Genomic DNA, 22,299 nt, shown 5'->3' with positions numbered 1-22,299 from the left:
GCTCACTCCCATTTCCTATATCAGTTCCACTTTCTGTCTCAGTCCCAGTCTCTGTCTCCATCTTAGTTTTTGTCTCATTCCTATTTTCTGTCATAGTTCCACTTTTTGTCTCAGTCTCAGAGCCTGTCTCAGCCCCCGTTTCTGTCTCAGTCCCTGTCCCTGTTTTAGCTCATGTTTTAGTTTAAAAAATGTTATTGTTCCTTAAAATACGTAATGTTGTGTAAAATGTTATTCTTTTGTGTAAAGTTTGACGTAGGTTCAAAAAAGACTGATGGGTTACTTGAAGAAGCATTAGATTGTCTTAACTAAAACATAAGTGTTACAAATGCATTGTTACATTTAGTATATTTTTTCACAGCATATTTTCAATAAGATTCTCCGAACCGCACAAGAACCATTCGTCTCAGTGTTTACACAGCTTGGTACAACATCAACAACAAGACACAAATAATACTTAAATGAAGATTTTATGTATGAAACTCCAGTGTATTTTAGACTGTTAAAGTTAAAACTATATTTCGACGAATAAGTATTTTAATTTAAAAGACATTTTTCGCCACAACATGGCGTCCAAAATTATACTATTCCTGTCGTTCGTCGCTCTCAGCAACGGTAAGTTATTTTATAGTGAATATAAGTCTGTATGCATCGATTTAAGTACATATGCATTTTCTTGTAGATTGTTGCATTAGAGTCTTAAATTAATAAAGAAAGTGCATTATATCCAAATTATTACCACCATTACCACCACCGCTCATATCTAATTAGCCATTTAAAACTTAGTGATTTTATAAATTTTGTAAACATCTAACAATATAATTCAGAAATATGTTGTTATATGTTTTGTATTAATTATGTAACTTATTAAATGCAGATTTATACCTTAATAATCTATATTAATTCATTTTAATTATTAATTTTCTAACAGTTATATATGACGCTTTTATAAATACGAGTATTTTGAACATAAAAGAAATAGATAAGAATATTCTTCAATATATCAGATATTCTATTCTAATAAGGTTTGTTAAATAATTTTCACAAACAAAAAAAAAATTATGATAATGATGTGATGCTCACGCTTACGCTAACGGTTTACGCTGATGGAGGCTGACATAATGAGCATGAGGTCAGTTCAGTCAGGTCAGTTAGCCCAGCGTGGCAAATTCTCCAAGAATTTATCACGATGGTTTCTGGGGGAACCGCGTGGAGGACACTTAACTGGATATTAGTCCACATATCTAGCAATGCCCTCCCCTCCATTATATATATATGTTATATTAAAATTGTCTAAAATGGTCACGTCCCATCACGTCAATGGTCAATATATAAACAATATGAGACACAAATAATCTGTCAATTTTCAGACAGGATAAGACACAATGTAGACATCTCTTATTTTGAAATTCGTAAAGTTCTGTGTCAAAATCGTTCATGTTTTTATATCTCTTCTTTGAATTTATACTTTAGATCATCATATAAGTATATGTTATATTTTTATTTGTTTTGTACCTGTAAATGTCGTATTATATCTTGTGAAAATAAAATTACAAGTCAAATAATTCACAAATCCTATATAGTGCTTAATTGCAGAGACTTACTATGAGTTAACCAATACAGACAAAGCAGAGATTTTTTTTCATTGTGTTTTCCACTTACCTCTGGTATAAATATATGTTTAAAGTAGGCAAGAAATAAACTTATTAGCATTTTGTTTCATAAAACATACAATTCGTGTATTATTTACAGACGCCGAGTGCTTTTAAGCTTTAGATATAGAACTATGATAGATAAATCAGCGTAAGAGATATACCAAAATAATTCAATATGCAGAGCTGGATGTTATCTGAATACAATCTTAAAATGATGCAATTTCTAAATAAAGTCTTTATATGTTGTTTCCAATATTTCATGAGCGCCACGTCATTAACATTTGTTCAAATACAGAACAATGCAATAATTTCATATAAATTAAAACGTATTCTTTAAAACGTCCAATATAATTAATTGCCTAGCTAGAGTAAAGAACATTATCAGAGTATAACTTTATTTTTATTGAAAAATAAAACAAAAAATGCCACGTAGGTGCTGAGAGGCGTCATGTGTCTTGATTTTTAAATATTTTCACCACAGTCACAATTAAAGTTTAATTTTTTATATTATATTTTATATTATTTAATTAACTGTTTATTTTTTAATACCTTATAAGTATTTCTTGATAGAGAATTATTTTTAATATTTGATTTTTTTTTCAGCTGGGTTTGTTTGGGTAGATGATGATGATGATGACACTTTCCCAAAGTGAGTACATTTTTTTTACTAAATCTGGCTACTACGATTCGTAATACGTAGTAGTGGTGTTAGGTACATGTTTATTTTTATAATTTATTTTTTTTATTTGCATTCAATTTAGTTATTGTATTCTTTTATATTATTGAAATCAAAGATAAAATGTACACATATATCTGAACATGCAATCAACAATCTAAATATTTAATTTAATATCTCGATAGGTATGCACTTTAACTATAGATTGAAACTAATTTATTCTATTTCTTAACATATATTCGGATAAATTAACGTTGTTTTTTTTAATTTGTTTAATAATTATATTATTGTTTACGTTAATCGAATGGATAATGTCTCATAAGAGGCAACAGCCACTTATATATATGAAAAGCACTACAGACATGAAGTCATGACTCATGATGTAACACTTGTGGTAGCCCTGATGCGTTGCCATTTTGAAGGATGAAGATGTTATGACTCTGTACCTACCCTGTAATGAACAGTCAAGTAGTTAATTAATGAAGATAATATGTACTGTGAATTTATTCCATTAACTTTACAATAATAAGACCTATTAAGTATTATTTTTATTTGTTATTAATTGAAACTTTCTTTTCTACTTCCAGATTGAGACAGGTAAGATAATTTTGATAACAACCTATCAGCTTACTTCATATTCATATAAATGCATGATATTCATTTAATTTATCAGTGTATTAATCACCTTTATAACGTTCGTCTTTATGGTGCATGTAGGCAATATAAATAAATATTTTTTTACAGATATATGTACCTCCCTTGCCTCAACCCCCTCCTCTTCCATACGTTCCTGGTCTACCACAGCCGCCACCTCTCCCCCAGCCACCACCACTATTCGGCTTTGACTTTTCTCACCCACGAGTACGATTTCCCCCAATACCGCCTATTGTACCCTTTGTTAATATACCCTCACCTGACGAAATCCTGGATATCAAGCCAAAACCAGGCCAATTCTTCAATGGGATTTCAGTCAAATCACACAGCGGTTTCGCTACGGACAGTGATGGTAAACCTGTGAAGACTGGCGGTACGACAGTGGTTATTAACGATAATGGAGAAGTTGAAGAAAAAAAAAGTAAGTAAATTTTCAATTTAGACCAATTAAAAAATATAAGACGGTAATTTACTAAAAGGTAGTCACTATTCTATGTGTGGGTGAATTTGCATTCATGAACTAAATTGTATAGTAAAAAGATTTACATCGTAAACGATTTCACATTAGAATCACATTTTATTGCATGCAAAATGTGCAACAACTCACTTACGCCTTAGCGTTCATCGCGACAGTTGACTGGTAGATAATATCATCAATCAGGAATTAGATAAAAAGATAAATTCTTTATTCACAATTACAGACACAGAAAAAACATGAAATTAATAAAAGAAATGTAGGTGACTATATGTGCTGCAAAAGTAAAAAGGCAGCCAACTCAGCATAATACTACAGATAACTCTACAGCGCTGATGTTCTGTTAGCTCCTTAATTAAGTCCATTATGTATCGAATTTGTTTTTGTGCGCAGAAAAACAAACAAATAAATATTTCTTTATAAGTTTTAATAGAATATCATAAATATGTATGGCCTGGTATTCCAAGCAAGATATTGACAATCAAAACAAATATGGGCATATTTCTTTCACAGTGGTTCCGATATTTTATATGAATTGATACTTCCTATCTGTTTTTATTTGGTCTTGTAATTTAATATACCTATATATATATATAACTGTCCTTGCTTTTGATATATTATTATATTATCTTAATGGTCACAGAAGAGATCGTGGATGAAAGGCATTACAGCTAGATTAATTAAACAGTTTTATTAAACATTTGATGTTTGAATAAATGAGGGAATTATAATGATATTAGGAATCTCAATAGTACATTAATATCCGAGTAGAAATGCATCTATTCAATTCCCCATCAATTCTTATCTTAAATCTATCTACTACTCGTCTCTAACTACTCGCTACTCGTATTTGTGCTGGTCTGGAGTCCACAGATTCTATTATTTATCTGTTGTTATTGTAATATTGTAAAATTCCACTATTTATTATTTATATGAAATATAGGAAAAATAGACTTAAACAAAGCTTTTTTATATATGTTTCAATCATTAGATTAAATTTTATTATTTGTTTACAGTTGGAGATGATCCTCCCAAAATCCGCAAGTCGAAAAAGTAAGTGATACTTATATTATTTTAGTTCTGTACTGACTTTTTTAATTGGAAAGTGTGTCTAGTCTGCCTTTCAGTTTCTTTATTATCTTTAAATCAGTAAACTACTGAACGGATCCTAATAAAATTTAACACTGAAAAATATTGAAATTCTGAAACTAATACTGCATAGTATATATACATAGTATTTTATAATTTTCAGCTTCAGAATTTGTCATAATTTGTATTCAAATAGTATCATCTGTATGATAATGGATATTCAATCGATTTATTAAATGAGATGTACTTCGTTCTGTTAATTTTAAGTAAATTCAATCGATTTCTGTAGTAACAGACATGAATAAAATATTAAAAATTAAAAAATCGTAGTATTGTTTCAATACCAATTTTCTTACGATTGAAATCTATTTCTGTAGACTATCAATTCAAATATAATAATATAAATATTACTTTATGGTGTAGGTATATATCAGTTGTTAAACCAATATAAGTTATGTGTATTACTACGTACTGCACACATCTTATATTGGTTTTTGATATATGTATAGCATTCACGCGCATTCCAGACCTACTTATTTAGTTGTACACAATAAATCGTTTACAGCAATATAATTATATTATTTTATTTTGTTTCAGAAAATCATCGGTAAGCTTTTAACATAACAATTAACTAATGAAATACAATAATTAGATATATAAAAATGTAATAATATGTACGTTTATTTTATTGTAGAACAACTAACTTTTATACTTAAAGTGGAGATCGCATTAGGATTTACAGGTAAATAGCGACTACATAATGCATCAACATAAAGACGAACTGTAAATTAATCGTTGCACGTAAATAATCGAGTAGATTGATTCATTCATTAGTTATTTATATTTATATTAAGTAGTGCTAACTGTAGTCAGCTTCATGATGCTATATTTTACATTAACATTACATATTATTTTATACGATTGTAGAATGTATATGAAATGGTATATAATGAAAAATCAAATCAAAATAATTTCTTTATTCATTTATATCGATTACAGACTCTTATGATAATATCAAATCTATCCTCTATTCAGAGTGCTTTCGGGCTAAGAACTGACAAGAAACCCAGGTCTTATTCCTTTCAAATGAGCTTGTAGATCTGTACAAACATGCAGATTCATTTTTAAACACAATTAGGGAGAACAGAGTGATTATTTTTAAAGACCCGGTTAATAATATAAATAATAGAGTGATTACCAGCTTATGCAGAATGAGTACAACCCTAGTACAAGGTCGTAACAGAACTAAAGGCACTATTATTACAAAGAGAGTCCTGATGCCTTAGAAGGAGTAATTTTATTTTGAGATAGATAAATTTCCGAACCCCTAACCTTGAATTAAAAAAATTCAATAACTGATTGTTTTATAACAAGATAGAGTAGTATGTTAATAAATATAAAATAAATAAATATAGTGTTAGGGGCATCACTAACTTAGTTCTATAATAATAGTAGTCTAATATACTCCTTATAAGTGAGTGAAAGTTCGGTCTAGTCGTTTCAGACATTAGCATGAGCAAACATACAGAGAGAGAGAAAGAAAATATATATATTTTTTTGTGTAAGTACCGTATTTAGTGAAAAACTGCTGAAGGTTAATATAAAATTAGAAACACTTTAATCAAGATACATATATAGATTTACAAAGCAATTTAAATCGATGTGCCTTTAATTTTTTCATGTACGGATATTTGTAATATTTTTATATACGGATGTGCCGAGTTAATTAGAGGTAATAAAGCTAAATGGGTCTTTTAGTTCATCAGTCACGAATTTCTCCGGGAGTGTTAAATCATGGTCTGTGACCAACTAACAGTTCCGTGCACATTTCTTTTCCTGTCATCTTTGTGTAACAGGGTACTGGTTTGGCAAGCTTCCTGCATATATGTATAGTTACTATTCAAAATTTCTTCTAATGATCTAAGTGGTTATAGTTTTAAGATAATTAACAATTATAGTTATGAATGAAATGTGTACTATGTAACTAATAGTGTAGTACTAGCTGTGCTCGCGGTTGCACCCGCGAGATATTTATAGTCATATATTTAATTCTGATGTAAAAGCTATATTACTGTGAAGTTTCTTCAAAATCAGTTCAGTAGTTTTTGCATGAAAGAGTAACAAACATACATCCATACTCACAAACTTTCACTTTTACAATGTTAATAGGATTTTCACATAGTATACATTTCATATTAACATATGCTAAGAATTTAAAGACTTAACACCAGATATCACTATACCCATTATAAAGGTTTCATGTGTAAAGTTGAAAAAGAATCATCAATTTAAATCAATTTAAAATTTTATTATATTCTTCTACAATAGTTTTATATTAACAATATGAGACTGATGTAGTTATTAAAAAAACTAGAGAACTGAATAATTACAAATACAAACTAAAGATATTTCATTTAATTTTTTTTACCTCAAGACTGTGCTAGCACAGACATAGCGTCTGTTGCCGTTTACTCTAAGGATATGTTGTAAACTTAGGTATATCTAAAGTAAAGTAAATTTTATTTATATGTTTATTACATTATTTAACTGTATCATATATATACAATTATATATAAAAATAAACCACATGGGTTGTTTCAATATATTTGTGTGAATACATTTATAAGTACCGACCCAACTATTTCCAGATAATATTATGTCGTTATTGTTTCTATTTTTTAATAAAGTGTATTTATATTTCTACATATTTCAGGCACCCAAATTTAAGCCAGCATTTGACCCATTTGTCTTCGAACCCATTACCTTCAAACCATTTGTCTTCGAGCCGATAACTTTTAAACCAATCGACGTTAATTATAAACCAAAACCTGGTGAGAAATTCATAGCAACATCCAGTTCATCACACCACGAGGAGACAATTGTTGATGGAGTTAAGAAAAGTAGCGGAGGAAGTGATATAGTTACCAACGTTGATGGAAATATAAATGAAGAAGGTGTGGAATATAAAAAGGGAGACAAACCAAAAAAGAATAAAAACAACAACAAAGAAACAGAAAATAATAACCAAAATAATGATTAAATATTAGAAACCTTCAAAAATTATGTTTATATTTTTTAACATTAATTACATTTATTCAATATTATAATAATAAATCATCATCATATTTATTTTGAGCATTCTTCTGTAATAAGGTATGAACAACAAAAGAATGTACTGTAAGCATTGATTGACATATAGCATTCACGATTTTTTTTTAATTTACCGCTTCTATAAAGTTGTTAATATACGGATACATAAAAATGCTCACAGCCAATACTTACTCTAAGATATATTTCAATATGTATTTATTTACTGTTTAAAATAGAGGACTTCATATTTATTTTAACACTAAAACTATTGTTGATAAACAAAACAGTATATGCTATTAAGAACTTATTAACTTGTTGAAAATATTATGTATGTCTTTTTACTAAAAGTTTTTTTTAGTAAATATTATTGTTATATAAGCCATTCTACAATATAATGAGAAGTGTGTATCTTTCTAATTAAAGGACTGTTTTAAATAACATTTTTGCATCTGGTTTTGTCCACTTCATTATATTATATATTACTCCTCTATAATAAAATGCGTTTCAATTAATATCTCTTAATATTTTTAATATATACATATTTAAATGAAATTAATTATAACTGGTGTGAAGGATTTATTATTTAATTAATTAATTAATGTACCGGAATATGTAAGTATTTTAATTAAGTATGTCAATAGTCCTAGAAAAACATGATTTGACTCCCTAAAATAAATAACGCTCACAGAATATTATTATTTTTGAAATAAAAGGATATCATGAAATACAAAAAAAAAAACCAACAATTGACATTAGCGACATTCTATGTACACAAAGGTATAAATAAAGATTCTAGGTTCCTCATTTACTTACTTACTTTCCGTTTTTTTAAGTTGGTAGTAGATAAACAATTGAAATTTTAACTGCACTCTGCAAGTACAATTCAGGTATTTATATCAAATAATTTAAAACCATGTTCCAGAGAAACAGATTTCCTGATTACCATACTGCTACTCTCATGGGATTAAACATTATAACTGAAAAAATAATTATTATTATCGCCACAGAGTGGGCAAAGACATAGTTGAAATTAAACAAAATTAGATACGTAGATGATAATATACGTAAATTATAATGCCCTAATTTATAAAATTTACTTGTAATGTGAGCTTCAAATCCATGCAATTTCAGTTTAGTCTACATATAAGTAGCTTCAAAAGTCTAATGCCACTTAATACCTAAGAAGTGCTTGCAGACTTTATTAGAGGTATTTCTTTAGTATTTTGAGGTTAGTTAATTAATAAGCGAGTTCTAATTATTAGCTAGGAAAATTTTAGTAATCAGTATGACATTTTGATGCTTACGCATGTGTGATGGCAACGAATTACTAGATCCCTGCCGGCATTGGTTGACGTAGTGGCCACTAACGTCCGGTGTTATGTATGTATATACAATATAAAACATAATTTTTCCGTCTATATCCTATAATTATTCAATTACGGGGTAATAAGTTTTCATTCATATTATTATATGGTTACTATGCGACAAAATTGTGAAACTAGAAAAAAATTGGTCGAACGCACAACCAAAAATACAAAAACTTGGAAACGACTAAAGATAAAGATGTATTATTCAGAACTGAACTATTCACAGGAGAGTATTAGCACAGATAAAATAATATTACATAGTATTAGTAAGTTTGGAGTGTATCCTGTTCATTATAAAGAGAAATAACAAATCAATTTAGAATTAACAACACACAAATAAATTGTCGATATAGTTAAATTAAATGTTTTACTTGTTGAATTTAGTTGAAAACAAGACTACGTGACTCGAACTTTTAATGCTGAAACGAAAATATGTTTGTATAATCAGCTGAAGAAAACATCCGATGACGTAGGATCTCATTAGTAAATCATTAGACGCGTAAATGGGTAATAAAGTTCGACGTCTCTATTCAATGAAGTATTGCAAAACATAAAAGTACTATGAATTTTCAGAATACCAGTCATAAACAAAAGACAGTCAAAATGAGAACAATTACAATAATATATTGTAACAATTGTATATACGTTGGCATTATAATTTACTTTATTTTTGCGCTGTAATTCTCCATTGGGGAAAAAGAACACTGTTATTTTCTCCTAACTTATATATGTTATACTAGCCTGTGCCTGCGACTTCATTCGCGTGGCCGTGATTGATCGCAATGAAAAATATCCATTCTTATCCTTCTCCATGTAAATATATATATATATATATATATATCAATATGATTGATTGTGCTGAAATCTTGAAAGCGAAAAAAACTTACTTTCGCAATTTTACGTAGTCAATAATTTACAAAATGAATTGCTTTTCAAGGAACATCATTATATAACTCATATATTTATTTATGCAACATTAAAATAAACATTTTATTTCTAAAGGTGTATAATTAAATAAAAGTAATGTTTAGAGTACATATATAAATTTAAATATGAAAACATTGCATTTTCAGACCTCATATTATAGCTTAAAAATATGTGTGCCAATTAACATATTCATATATGGTTTTCTCTCAAACAAATTTGAGGCTAGGAATTATCGTTACAATGTTCTGTAGTCAAATAATATTATAATGTATGAAATATTTGCACGCTTGTATGCAGACTGAATACAATAAAATATCAATGTTTTTGGACGTACCAATGATGTTTGTCGATCATTCCCATATAAGACTGTCGATATCCAGTCCCGAGAAATGAGGTCTACTAGCTTTTTTTCTTCTAGTAGTGTATAGCTGTGGAATTATTGAGGTTATGTTTTAGGTCTCCCTTAATATTTGACATTACATAAAGAATTTATCTTTAAAACGAATACTTGTATGCCTCATAATATAAGTTGTATCCTCTTTTACTGCGAAGTAAGCCAGACTAAATTTTTGCTGATTTACTATATAATAATAATAATACTATTTACAAACTGTAAAATTGTTCTTTATCATTTAAGTAAATGTATGAAAAAATCAGTAGAATTTAGAACCCCTTTCGTTAAGAAATCTGTTGAGAAGAAAACAAAACCACTAACATTAGTTACTTTTTTGAGGCGCCATATAAATTTAAAAGATATATCGTGACCATTCCAATATTTCCTATTCTCCTCAATATATCAATATCAAAGTAACAATTACTCAAGGTCTTCTCAGTTAGTTCTCCGTTATATAAATTAAGAGTTTCGTCCTAAGTTACCATAGCTTCATAAGACTTAGCAAGCACTGTTCCATTTAGTATTTTTTCCAAAATGACTAAGTTCGCTGTTGTGTTTGTACTCGCCGCATTCATTTGTATCACTAAGGGTATATATATTATTATTTTATATTTAAAATGTTTTATTATAATCATATTATTATCTTAATTACTAGTTAATTTGTTGTTCTTTTAGCTAGTGAAATATCCAGCCTATTGATACTTAGAATTTCTTCGTAAAGTTTGAATCCAAGTACTTGGATAATGATGACTCGCGCATTCCAGTAATTCTGGCAAAAGATTAAGAGAACGAATACCGTTGGGTTTTTAGCCGGTAAGAGTCTGGCAGTACCCGGGTATCTATAAGAATTTTCCCTAAGTTAAAAAATTGCGTTAGGTGTAATGCATGCATAAATTTACGAGTAGACTGTAAAAAAAATTCTGTGTGGATATGTCATTTACATTAGCGACCAAGCAGCTTGCTTTGTAAACTTGTATATGAATGTCACATATTTAAAATGTCATACTTCATACCTAAATTAATTACTATCTCTCCTTCTAGGACTGAAATATAATTTTCTGTTACACGACGCTACAAATAGGAGAAACATAAGTACTCTCGCAAACGAATTTAGGCTCTTATAAACTCATTTGGGTTCCATTTCGACAAAGCATTCTCTCAACAAAATACTCTTGCACTAGCTTATTGCCCTTAGACTGCCCAGATCCTGGGAATGAACACGACTGGTGATGATGATTACTTCTTCGCCATAACACACATAAAATAGATTATTTTATCAAAAATATATTATGTACAAATAAATTTTATTAACTATTGATTTCAGTAAAAGCTGACGATCTTCCTCCACTTCCAGGGTGAGTAATTTTTTCATTACTTCCAGAATTTAAAGTTGCAACAACTTTAAATTGATTATAATTGACACAAGAATAATCATATTATTTATATGAAGTGAAAATTTACTATAAGGTTGATAATAATATGACGAATAATTAAATAAACATATTGTTAGTCTAATTCATTCTAATATTATAAATATCAAAACGTAACTTTCTATTTATCTGTTACCTTTTCACTACCTGACTAAACGGCTGAACGTATTTTAACGAAATTTGACATGCAGATAGATAGTGTCACGAGGACCGACATACATAGACTGCCTTTTATCTAACAAAAGAAGACGAAGTTTATTTATTTATTGATTCAATTAATCTATACATATAAATAATAATGTTTTTTACTACATGCATATGAATATAAATACGGTACTTACACTAAAATAACATTTTTTTTAAATTTTTGTTGTCTGTCTGTTTGTTCCGGATAATTTTTGAAACGGCTGGACCGTTTTAACGGGACTTTTTTTTGGAAGGTAGCTGACGTAATAAGGATTAATTTAGGTTACTTTTATTTTAGAAAAATAAAGTTAAATTCCACGCGGACGAAGTTGCGGGTGCAGCTAGTACAATATATACTTACAGTTAATTGCGAATACTTTTATATCCTTAAATTATTATACTTAACTATATACTCTATTTAAAGATATCTAAGATCGGATTATCAACTAGTTTTGTATATATATGGAGTATTTTTTATTGACTCTTCTTTCTTTTTTATATTGCGATGGTGGCAAACAAGCATATTGTCCATCTGATCGTAAACGGTTACAGTAGTCTATGCACGTTTGATACGGCAGCGATGTCACGTGCGCGTTGTCAACCCTTAGGAAACCTTAATATGCCTTTCTAGAAAAATCTCACTTCTTATAGCCAAATATGTGAGAACTTCCTATTAGGCGTGGAAATTATTATAATAAAGCAACAAAGTATTATTATTTATTAAAAATGATCAGTTTAATTTAATTAATTAATTAAAATAACAAATTAAATGTACTATCATAATATAGCTATTCTTGTCGAAAATTAAAGCTTCAATTAATTCAAATACTATATAATACCAAATGTTTAAATTATTTGCTTTACGATGTACATGTATTGTAGCTACATATATATGTATATATTACTTAGTACGCATACGCATGTATAATTGTAATTACTATCTACGTCAGCTATTATGACAGCAGACAATTGTTATAATGTAACATTTGAATTATTTACATGACTTTAAAAAGTGATTTGTCAACTCTAACTTAGATCAGTCAATCAACCCGTGGTGGCGAATTCATGATGGTTTTCAGGATAAACTGCGTGTAGGCCGATCTGACATGGTACATTGCATTAGGAATATTAGTGCCCATTACTAATTAACCCCTCCAACTAGTCATAGAGCTAAAAGATTGAATTGGCCACATTGTTTATTATTGAAATATCGTAAAATGAGCAAAGGGTAAAACGGTAAAAAGCTGCTATAATATAAAAAATATATTAATCCTACCAATCTATGAAAATTTACCATTATTAATGACAAAAACTCATTAACGCTCATTAAATTCTCGTAGGTCGTTATAAAATATTATTAATTGATATAAAAACGTACTTTTTCATTTTACAGAGATGACGGATTAACAAATCCCTCATTGCCTCCATTGCCTCCATTGCCTTCATTACCCGACACTCCCAATATTGTAAGTATTACTCCCATGTATAATTTATTTATTAATATAATATAGTTTTATTGACAAAAGGATCTTCTAAGTCTCCTTAGTCATATGCATGCTGATATGTACATATATGTTTAAATGTCCCCTGCGATCGATCTCCCGTCCAATTTAAACTGGTATCGAAATTACGACGGCCTGGGCCGAGGTTCGAACCCCTAGCGGTGCCCTCAGACTAAAGTCGGATCCACCAGGCGAGAGTTGGCCTTCAGCCGCTCCATAAGTCCTTCCGCGGGTTTGGTGCGCCATCTGCACTTGCCATCTATCGTCCGGTGAAGCTGTAAAAGTCAGCTGTGGCCAACTATTTTTCCTATTTCAGTTGCCAAGTAGCTTGCTTTATAAGCTATGTTTAGGAAGAAGAGTTAAATGTAAGTTAGAGAATAAGAGGCATAACATCTATTAACATTACAGGAACCACCCAATGGCGTCCTGAATCAGCCGCTTAAGAACGGTGACTTCCATTCCGTCTTGAGGAGCAGTTTTGAGAAAACAGAGACTAAGAACGGTAAAGTGGTGGATAACGAACATGGCGGACATATTAGCACAGATGATAATGGAGTTAAAAAGGATATTTCGTTTAGAAAATAAGTACTGCCTGCCTAATGTCCTAATTGTTTCATTACAAATCTGAAATTGTTTAAGTATTACGTAGAAATATAAAATGCGCATAAAAATACTCTTGGTTTCATTTATTATAGTAATAGCAATTGTGTACCTGGAATCTGTTCAGACAGACGAGATCAGTCACATGGTATCTCTTCTTTACATACAACATAATAATTGTGACTAGGTGAAAAAAGTATGTTGGTCTATTTGGATAAAACAGATAAATACAATCTTTCACAATTGCACGCGCTGTATTTCCCTAAATCCTATATAAAATATATATCCTTCCCTAGTTCCTTATTGAAAGAACCTGGTGTGTAAGGCTGCTAATATACAGTCATACTTTGTCTATACCCTCCGTCTTTCTCAACGTGTGTCGTAAGTTATAGATGACCCTTAGACTACTATACAGTATTTAGTTTTTGTTTGATCAAAATTCTGTTACAGTTACACCTTAATGAACTTACTGGCTTTTGGTTATTATAGAATAGTAAGCATATTTAACAAAAAAAAAAAGAATTTACTCGTAGACCATATTAGTATGTTTCTAAAATAATATCAAATAAGTTCTATGGATTGCAAAGATTACCATAGATGTATGTAAATACATTCAACGGATGGCAATGTTTTTGTTTTATTATTTAACAACAGATAAGGGAATATTTATACTGGTCTCTTCAGCTGACATTTTCTATTCTGAGCTAACGAGAAACTCAATGTTTCCTTTTTTAGGAATTTCCTTATACCCAAGCCCATATTTAAACCTTCAAAGATACGTAGGTACACCTTATAATTAAGTGTTTAACATCTCTTAAGACAAGAACCAGAAACTTGATCATAAAAACCAATGTGCGTATAATGTAACCTATTAAGATAGGTTGATACTTAGAAATCATCAACACTCCTAAGATATTTTGTATAGAAATAAATGTGTTAGAGTTACTTTGCTATTTCTAAAGGTAAGAGCACTTTATATACTTTATTTACTATGACTCGGCAATTTCGACTGTATCACACTTACCTGACATTATATTATACAAAATATTAAGCCCTTAATTAAATAATTATCTTTTTAAATCATTACCTACCACCATTTTGAAAACTCGTATAGTAATTTATTACTTACACTATACATCAGAACAGCACATAATCCATTTTGATGTATATGTAATAAATTACTGTATGAGTTTTCAAAATGGTGGTAGGCACATTTATTAACTACATATTTTATAAAAAACACACGTAGAAAAATATTTATTATTTACATAATTAAAGTCTCATCAAAAACCGTAAAGTAGTATTTGCGTGAAAGACTTACAAATATCCATCCATACCCACTAACTTTCGCGTTTATATTATTAGTAAGATGCACGGGTATGCCTTCTTAAGCATATGGATATGTAATATTATGTTATCTGTGATATGGATAATGCTTCTAATTTATCAGAGTAGCAATTTTCTTTATTATAAATACTTAATTGATTTGACACTCTTCTTCAATGTCGAGAATATGTATTAATTAGAAACTATACGGTTTGCGCTTACATTGAAATAATATATCAATACTAATTACCCAGGACACTTGACACTGCGCCATGTAGTCTCAAGCTAAGCAGAGCTTATGTTATGGTTATTAGACAAGTGATAAATATATTTAAACATTATTTTATAAATACATACATAATATACATGGAAAACACCTAGACCAATATAAACAATGATACTCATGAATAGAGAGGTAAATGTTTGAACTGTACGAGGAATCGAACCCCCACTATCAGAAGTAAGGTGGTGTGCTGAAGCGCTGGACCACCGACTGCTCAGTAATAGAGGACCCGGCCAGTTGCTGCTGTGGCTTAGTAGTGGTCAATAAAAAGTATCCTATTTCTTAATAAAACTGCATTAATATTTAAGTTATTTTTATTTGAGCTTTCATAAAACTATAGTGCAAATTACTATGATGATACTATCGATTACGCGAATAATTCTGCGTGGATAGCTATTTCAGTCACCAAGAAGTTTTCATCGTAAGCTGTACATCGGTTGAAGGATGAATTTACAGGATTTGAGACATGAAATCTTAGTCCTCCGCAATGAGAACGTATTGATATCATGGGCGTCACATAATCATTATATGTCCGTGATGCTGTTCATGTAAATGCATGTATAGGTATTAGCGACTTAGATAGGTTACGGCTTCCTAGTTTATCATAATTAACAAATATTTGAGAATATTTGAATACATGGTAGACGGCGAACGATCAATCAATTCGTCTTCAATATATTTCATATAATATTTTATAATTATCAGATAGTTAGTTAAAAATAAAAATTGACTTGAATGGAGGACTTATGGAAGAAGTGAAGATGCAACTTTAGTCTGGGGACACTGTTAGGATGTTCGAACCTCAGCTCATACCGATTTAATTTCGATAGCCATTAGCCATTAGGGCAAACTATCCAGCTAGGTAGATCCAATTTCGAGAAAGAGGTCAATCGTCGAATCCAACTCGGATGGGCAGCGTTCGGGAAGCTCCGATATATCTTTTCGTCCAAATTTCCGCAGTGCCTCAAGACGAAGGTTTACGACCAATGTGTGTTGCCAGTGATGACTTACGGAACAGAGACGTGGTTGCTAACTATGGGCCCCATCAATAAGCTCAGAGTCACTCAGAGGGCAATGGAGAGGGCTATGCTCGGAGTTACTCTGCGTGATCGAATCAGAAATGAGGAGATCCGCAGAAGAACCAGAGTGACCGACATAGCCCGAAGAATTGCGACTTTGAAGTGGCAATGGGCAGGGCACATAGCTCGTAGGACAGATGGCCGTTGGGGCAGTAAAGTCCTCGAGTGGCGACCACGGACCAGAAGACGCAGCGTGGGAAGACCTCCAGCAAGGTGGACCGACGATCTGGTCAAGATCGCTGGAAGGCATTGGATGCGAGCAGCGCAGGACCGATCGCGTGGAGTTCTTTGGGGGAGGGCTATGTCAGGACCGATCGTCTTAAGTAAAAAATTAGTACTTTTGAAAACTTAGGGGAAAAATAATATTAATATAATAATAGGACAATTGATCATTAATTTCGTATCAACGCACTGTGGAGATCTTTTGGGGAGGCCTATGTCCAGCAGTGGACGTTTTCCGGGCTGCGATGATGATGATGATGAGCCATTGGATTTTTTTAAAGCACTGGACCATAACGCCAATTATCTTATCTGTGATAACACTCTCAAAGTTGAGGCTTCTAACCTTTTTATAAAGATAAAATAGTGTTCTTATGTCTTAAGTAAAAAATGAGTACTTTTGGAAACTTAGGGGAAAAATAATATTATTTTCCACTATATATTTAATTTTATTATTACTTTTTGATAGGACAATTGATCATTAATTTCGTATCAACGCACTGCTATATTCCAGATAACAATTAATATAAAAAAACATGACAATTAAATTAATTATGATTATACTATATTTCTCTCTATATTATATAGTGTTTACAATTTACTAAAATAGTAAAAGATACTGTATGTTATAATACGGGTGGTAACCCCACTTCTAACACTCTACATCCAATGAAGGATTTATAATAAATAATTAAGTCATTAATGTGACAATTAATTTGTTTTATTGTTTGCTAGTAGAAATAGAAAGAATCTTAATTTATATATGCTTATTAAATGCATTTCTGAATAGTGTACTTATATCCTCATATTCTTTTATTCTACCAATCATTTGGAACGCAGACACATCATAAGAAGAAGGAACAAAAAACCTGTGTGTTGCTCTTTTAAATAAATGTTATTCACAATTATATTTTCAAGAATGTTGTGTGAATACATACTGCTAAATAGCAATGTTGACATAAATAGGACTAAGAACAGCATCATCTAACAGAAATTCTCAAAAAATGACAAGCGGATTGCTACTAGTCTTTTTGTTCTTATTTCTATATACTTCGACATTCTCTATGGACAGTAATATGTCATTTTCATTTTATTGACGTCATAGTTCGACAAAAAGGAGAATGGGGCGAATAGACTTCGTGTAATCAATAAAAATATAATGTAAAGCACCTGAAAGTAAATTCCGTACAAATCTAAATAATAACTTCCTCGTTAGTACCTGATGATTAATTTAGTTAGTGGATTAATTATATTAACAATAAATAATAATAATTTGGGCAACACATAATTATTTTTAAAATATTGGCTTATGTTCTAAAAACATAACATTTTGATATCGATGTTGTATTAAAATTATTGTATACTTCCATCCTTACTAATATTATAAATTAGAAAGTTTGCATCTCTGTTTGTTTCCTTATCATGAATAAACGACTGAACGGATCTCAATGAAATTTAATATGAAGTCACATATTTTATTTCGACATCTAATATAAGTTATCTTACGTATTAAAAAAAATGAAGAAACGAAAAATATCTGGTTTGGTATATATAAAAAAAATCGGTAACTCATATTAATTATAAAAGAAACTGTTAAAAATAGACCAGTAATATTACTGAATTCTTGTGTCGCGCCTTTCTTTCTTTCTTTCTTTTTTTACCAATCTCCTCCGAAACCTCCGATTTTTATGAATATATGCACATTCAGCTGTTTTTTTATTGCTTTGACATCATTTCTTATGTTTATTTTATTTATATTTGCCAATAAAAATACATACAACCCTAATTTTCGCCTTCGCGCTTCTACCACCAACCCCTATTTTTAATAGCGATATTAGTACTTAATTTTATAAGATAAAACGTTTTCCGGGACAGCGAGTTTATTATAAAAAACGTAGGTACGCTATAATATTTAAAGTCATAATACACTGTTCCAATATTACCCACATTCCTCAACACATCAGTATCACAACAAAGACTCAAGGCCTTTTCAGTTCGTCATATAAATTAGGCGTTCTTTTCATATGCACCACAGCCTGATAAGAGCCTGAACGAGTTGTTATATTTAATATTTTTTTCAATATGAATAAGTTTGCCGTTGTGTTTGTGCTTGCTGCATTCCTTTGCATCACCGGTTAGTATTTATAATAATATTAAATAATTTCATGGTAGTATGTCATTTGTTAAACAGTTTACTTACTGTAATTTTACTCAATACTTACTTTTAGGTTTATTTTATTTGACGGCCTCGGTGGTCTAGCGATCAAGCACACCGCTTTACGTCCGATGGTCGCAGGTTCGATTCCTCGCACGGCACAAACATTTGTATTCATAGCTTAACTTGGGTCTAGATGGCGCTGTGTGAATTGTCTGGAGATTATTATTATTATTATTCTTATTTAAATTATATGCCGATTTTCTAAATTAAAATTAATTTGTGTTAGATAGTGAATCCAGTGTTTTGTATTGTATACCACGGTCATACATATCGATATAAAATTTAAAAAAAAAAGAAACAATTAATAGGTTTTCTGGTTTTCTTACTTCTTTTTTTATTATAACTTCATTAATGGTGGTCTACTGTAGATCGAATGATTGCGAACAGGGATGAATGGAAGAGAAAAACATATTACGCCGACCCCAAATAAATAGGATAAGGAAGAAGCAGATGATGACTGTAGACCGAAAACATTCTGTTAGATTCCTTTGTTTTTAATTTTAAGATTTAATTATCTTTAGTACAGTTAACAGTAGTCTACTATAGTTATGTCAAGTGGGTTAATTCGGCCCTGAGCATCGGTAAGGTAGATCACCTGTCACTCGCCTTTTGTGGGAGTGACTGCGTGATAGACACCTGAAATTCACCATGACTGTGAATAATCTCAAAATATATAAAGATTATTTATTTTTATACATAACGTATTATAGTATAAGAGTATTCAGGAAGAATTTAAGTTGGGATTTCATAAGGGTTATTACTTTCTACCATGATTTGATTGCGAGATAGTTTTTTGTTTTATATAACAATGTCATTATTTTTTACTAATAGAATTGTATAATTTTATTTTTCAGTTAATGCGTATGACTTCCAACCGTAAGTAAATCATTAGCTTGCTTTTATTATAAGAATACTTCTGTTTGTTTGTAACGTAAGTAAATAACTAAACTATTATTAAAATATTCACAGATTTGATGCCTTCGGTTTCCCGGCGTTTACTCCACTAAAGATCAATATACCCAAAATTGTAAGTACTCTTTTAGTCTTATTATTTTTAGTATAATATTATATAATACACAAATTTATAGTTATAAGGTTGGTGAGAGCCATCGAGAGCGATGGTCCCTTTTGCGTTACTGAAAACATCTAAGAGTATAGTTGTCATTGTTGGCGGCGACTTTCTTTTATAGTAAATGTTCCAGCCATTTCAGAGATTGGCTGGAACAAACAGACAGATAAAAATTGTAAAAAATGTTATTTTGGTTTATGTACCGTATTTATATTCATATGCTTGTGGTAAAAAACGGTAGAGTAGGACGGCGTCCGCTAAATTCTTGGTTAACAATAAGATTTACTAGTTATTCAAAATTAAGTAATTAAGCTTTGTATTGTTAATTTAAAATAAACTTATTTCTGAATTGTAATAAACATTATGTTATATTTTTTCCTGACTGTAATTATTTCAAAGTAATATTCTGGCTGCGAAAACGTGAGTAAAGGTATATCGTGTAGGTACTTTTAATGTTTGTATATGTAGTTTATGTACATAATGAGTTGTAAAATGCAATGAAAATAAATATAATAATATGCCACGTGAAACGATGTGTTTGTTACTATTTATTTAAGATATTTTCAGACTCTTAACGTAGTCGTCAACAGAACCTACGTATTTTACAAAATACGTACCTTACAAAAATAATAGGACAGACCATCGAAATGAAATCCTAAAGAACACACTCAAAGTGACTGCGATACGGGACGAAAATTTATGCAAATTCGGGGGTAACTGTTAGTATATTATAAATAGGATTTTGTTGTGAGGAAACAAAATCCTATTTCTTTATAATATACTAGGAAGTTGTTTATTTCACAGTGACATAGTAACATAAACAAACAATATATATGACCTACTTTTTTTAAAGGGATTTTGATGAAAATTATTTTCTCTTCTAAGTAACATATAGCAATTAGACGAGTCAATATATATATATATATACATATATATAATATGAAATTTTCTAATTACAGAAACCCCTTACTCCTGAAGAAATAAAGAATTTGAAGCCATCTGATGGCTCTGTCGTAAATGGTGCTTCCGTGTCCAGTTCATCTTCATATGAAACAGTCAATGGAGTGCCTGTGAGGAAAGATATCACAAAAATACTAACCAACAACAACGGAGACGTCAAGGAGTACACCTATGGAAATTAAAAAAAGAATTAGTCGTTTTTTCTTGTAAGAAGTCAATAAATATCTAGACTTGAATTTAGAATAGAATATTTTGAAATAGAAACAGTAAAAAGATTTTGTTCAACATTTGAAATATGTATTAAAAATAAAGTAATGCTCAATAGTAGATTCTATATATACCCATGCAGTATTTTTTAGCGCGCCCATTCCACTTTCAAAAACATAGAAAACTGCTTGAAAACTATTACTACTACTACTTACCCTAAGTACGTACTAAATAAAATATCTTAACATAGTGATTTTTTTCCCATTGCGTAGAAAAGTACAAAAAGCCATATTTGCTACATGAATTTGATAATGTGTTTAGATATATGGCCTTGAATAGTTCAATTGGATATTCTGTCATTAATAGGATAATATTGTTATTTTATATCTTGTAGCAGGATTTCCTCAATTATGTTTGCTATACCTAAGGGCCACAATACTTATAAAAATGACGAAAGTCTCGATGTCTCATTTAACTAGGCTGTATGGCGTTTTCCTTTGCATTCCCCACTTGTATAAACTGTGACTGCCATTAAATGTATTTATGGTAATGATAATATATAGCATTTCTGAACTTTATGCTACTTTTAGTTCTTTACATACAAAGAAAACTATTGTCACAAGTTTGAGGACATTTCATTTTTACAGTGTAATAAATAATGTCGTAATTCATTCTTACAGTTAGGTGTAGATGACAATGGAACCATCATGTTTATTATTTATACTTACAACTCAAACGCAGACAGTAGTTATTTACAACATGTTGTTTTATTTCCCAAACAGTTTATTATATATATGTATATATATATTATAATTACTTAGTTATTTAGTTACGTTCCGTGATTCACATCATACGCGGACTGTTAGACAAATTAAAAATCTGTGTCAGAAAGATCG

The 22,299-nt window shown here is 30.3% G+C and overlaps 2 protein-coding genes and 1 long non-coding RNA gene across 3 annotated transcripts; all 3 read left to right on the top strand.

Moving 5' to 3' along the window:
* The first annotated feature begins 479 nt into the window (after positions 1 to 479).
* Positions 480 to 7,348, top strand: LOC131843463 (seroin-like). Its single transcript, XM_059192112.1, has 7 exons — positions 480 to 612; positions 2,256 to 2,301; positions 2,916 to 2,925; positions 3,073 to 3,403; positions 4,474 to 4,510; positions 5,144 to 5,288; positions 7,260 to 7,348. Exons 1-6 carry the CDS (start codon positions 564 to 566, stop codon positions 5,163 to 5,165), a joined length of 495 nt encoding a protein of 164 aa, XP_059048095.1. The 5' UTR covers positions 480 to 563; the 3' UTR covers positions 5,166 to 5,288; positions 7,260 to 7,348.
* Positions 7,349 to 10,825: 3,477 nt separating this feature from the next.
* LOC131843403 (uncharacterized) lies at positions 10,826 to 13,381 on the top strand. The gene is made up of 3 exons (XR_009357552.1): positions 10,826 to 10,913; positions 11,649 to 11,679; positions 13,334 to 13,381. It is a non-coding gene; the product is annotated as an uncharacterized LOC131843403 (long non-coding RNA).
* A 5,557-nt stretch (positions 13,382 to 18,938) lies between these two features.
* LOC131843505 (uncharacterized) lies at positions 18,939 to 21,599 on the top strand. Its single transcript, XM_059192173.1, has 4 exons — positions 18,939 to 19,083; positions 20,022 to 20,043; positions 20,137 to 20,194; positions 21,196 to 21,599. The coding sequence occupies exons 1-4, from the start codon at positions 19,032 to 19,034 to the stop codon at positions 21,376 to 21,378; spliced, it is 315 nt and encodes a 104-aa protein (XP_059048156.1). The 5' UTR covers positions 18,939 to 19,031; the 3' UTR covers positions 21,379 to 21,599.
* The last annotated feature ends 700 nt before the right edge of the window (positions 21,600 to 22,299 follow it).

This window comes from Achroia grisella, unplaced genomic scaffold, assembly GCF_030625045.1.
Source record: "Achroia grisella isolate CSIRO2021 unplaced genomic scaffold, CSIRO_AGI_Agris_v1 utg308, whole genome shotgun sequence".
Lineage (NCBI taxonomy): Eukaryota > Metazoa > Arthropoda > Insecta > Lepidoptera > Pyralidae > Achroia > Achroia grisella.
Note: the sequence above shows the minus strand (reverse complement) of the source record. Positions and strands in the feature narration are given on the sequence as shown.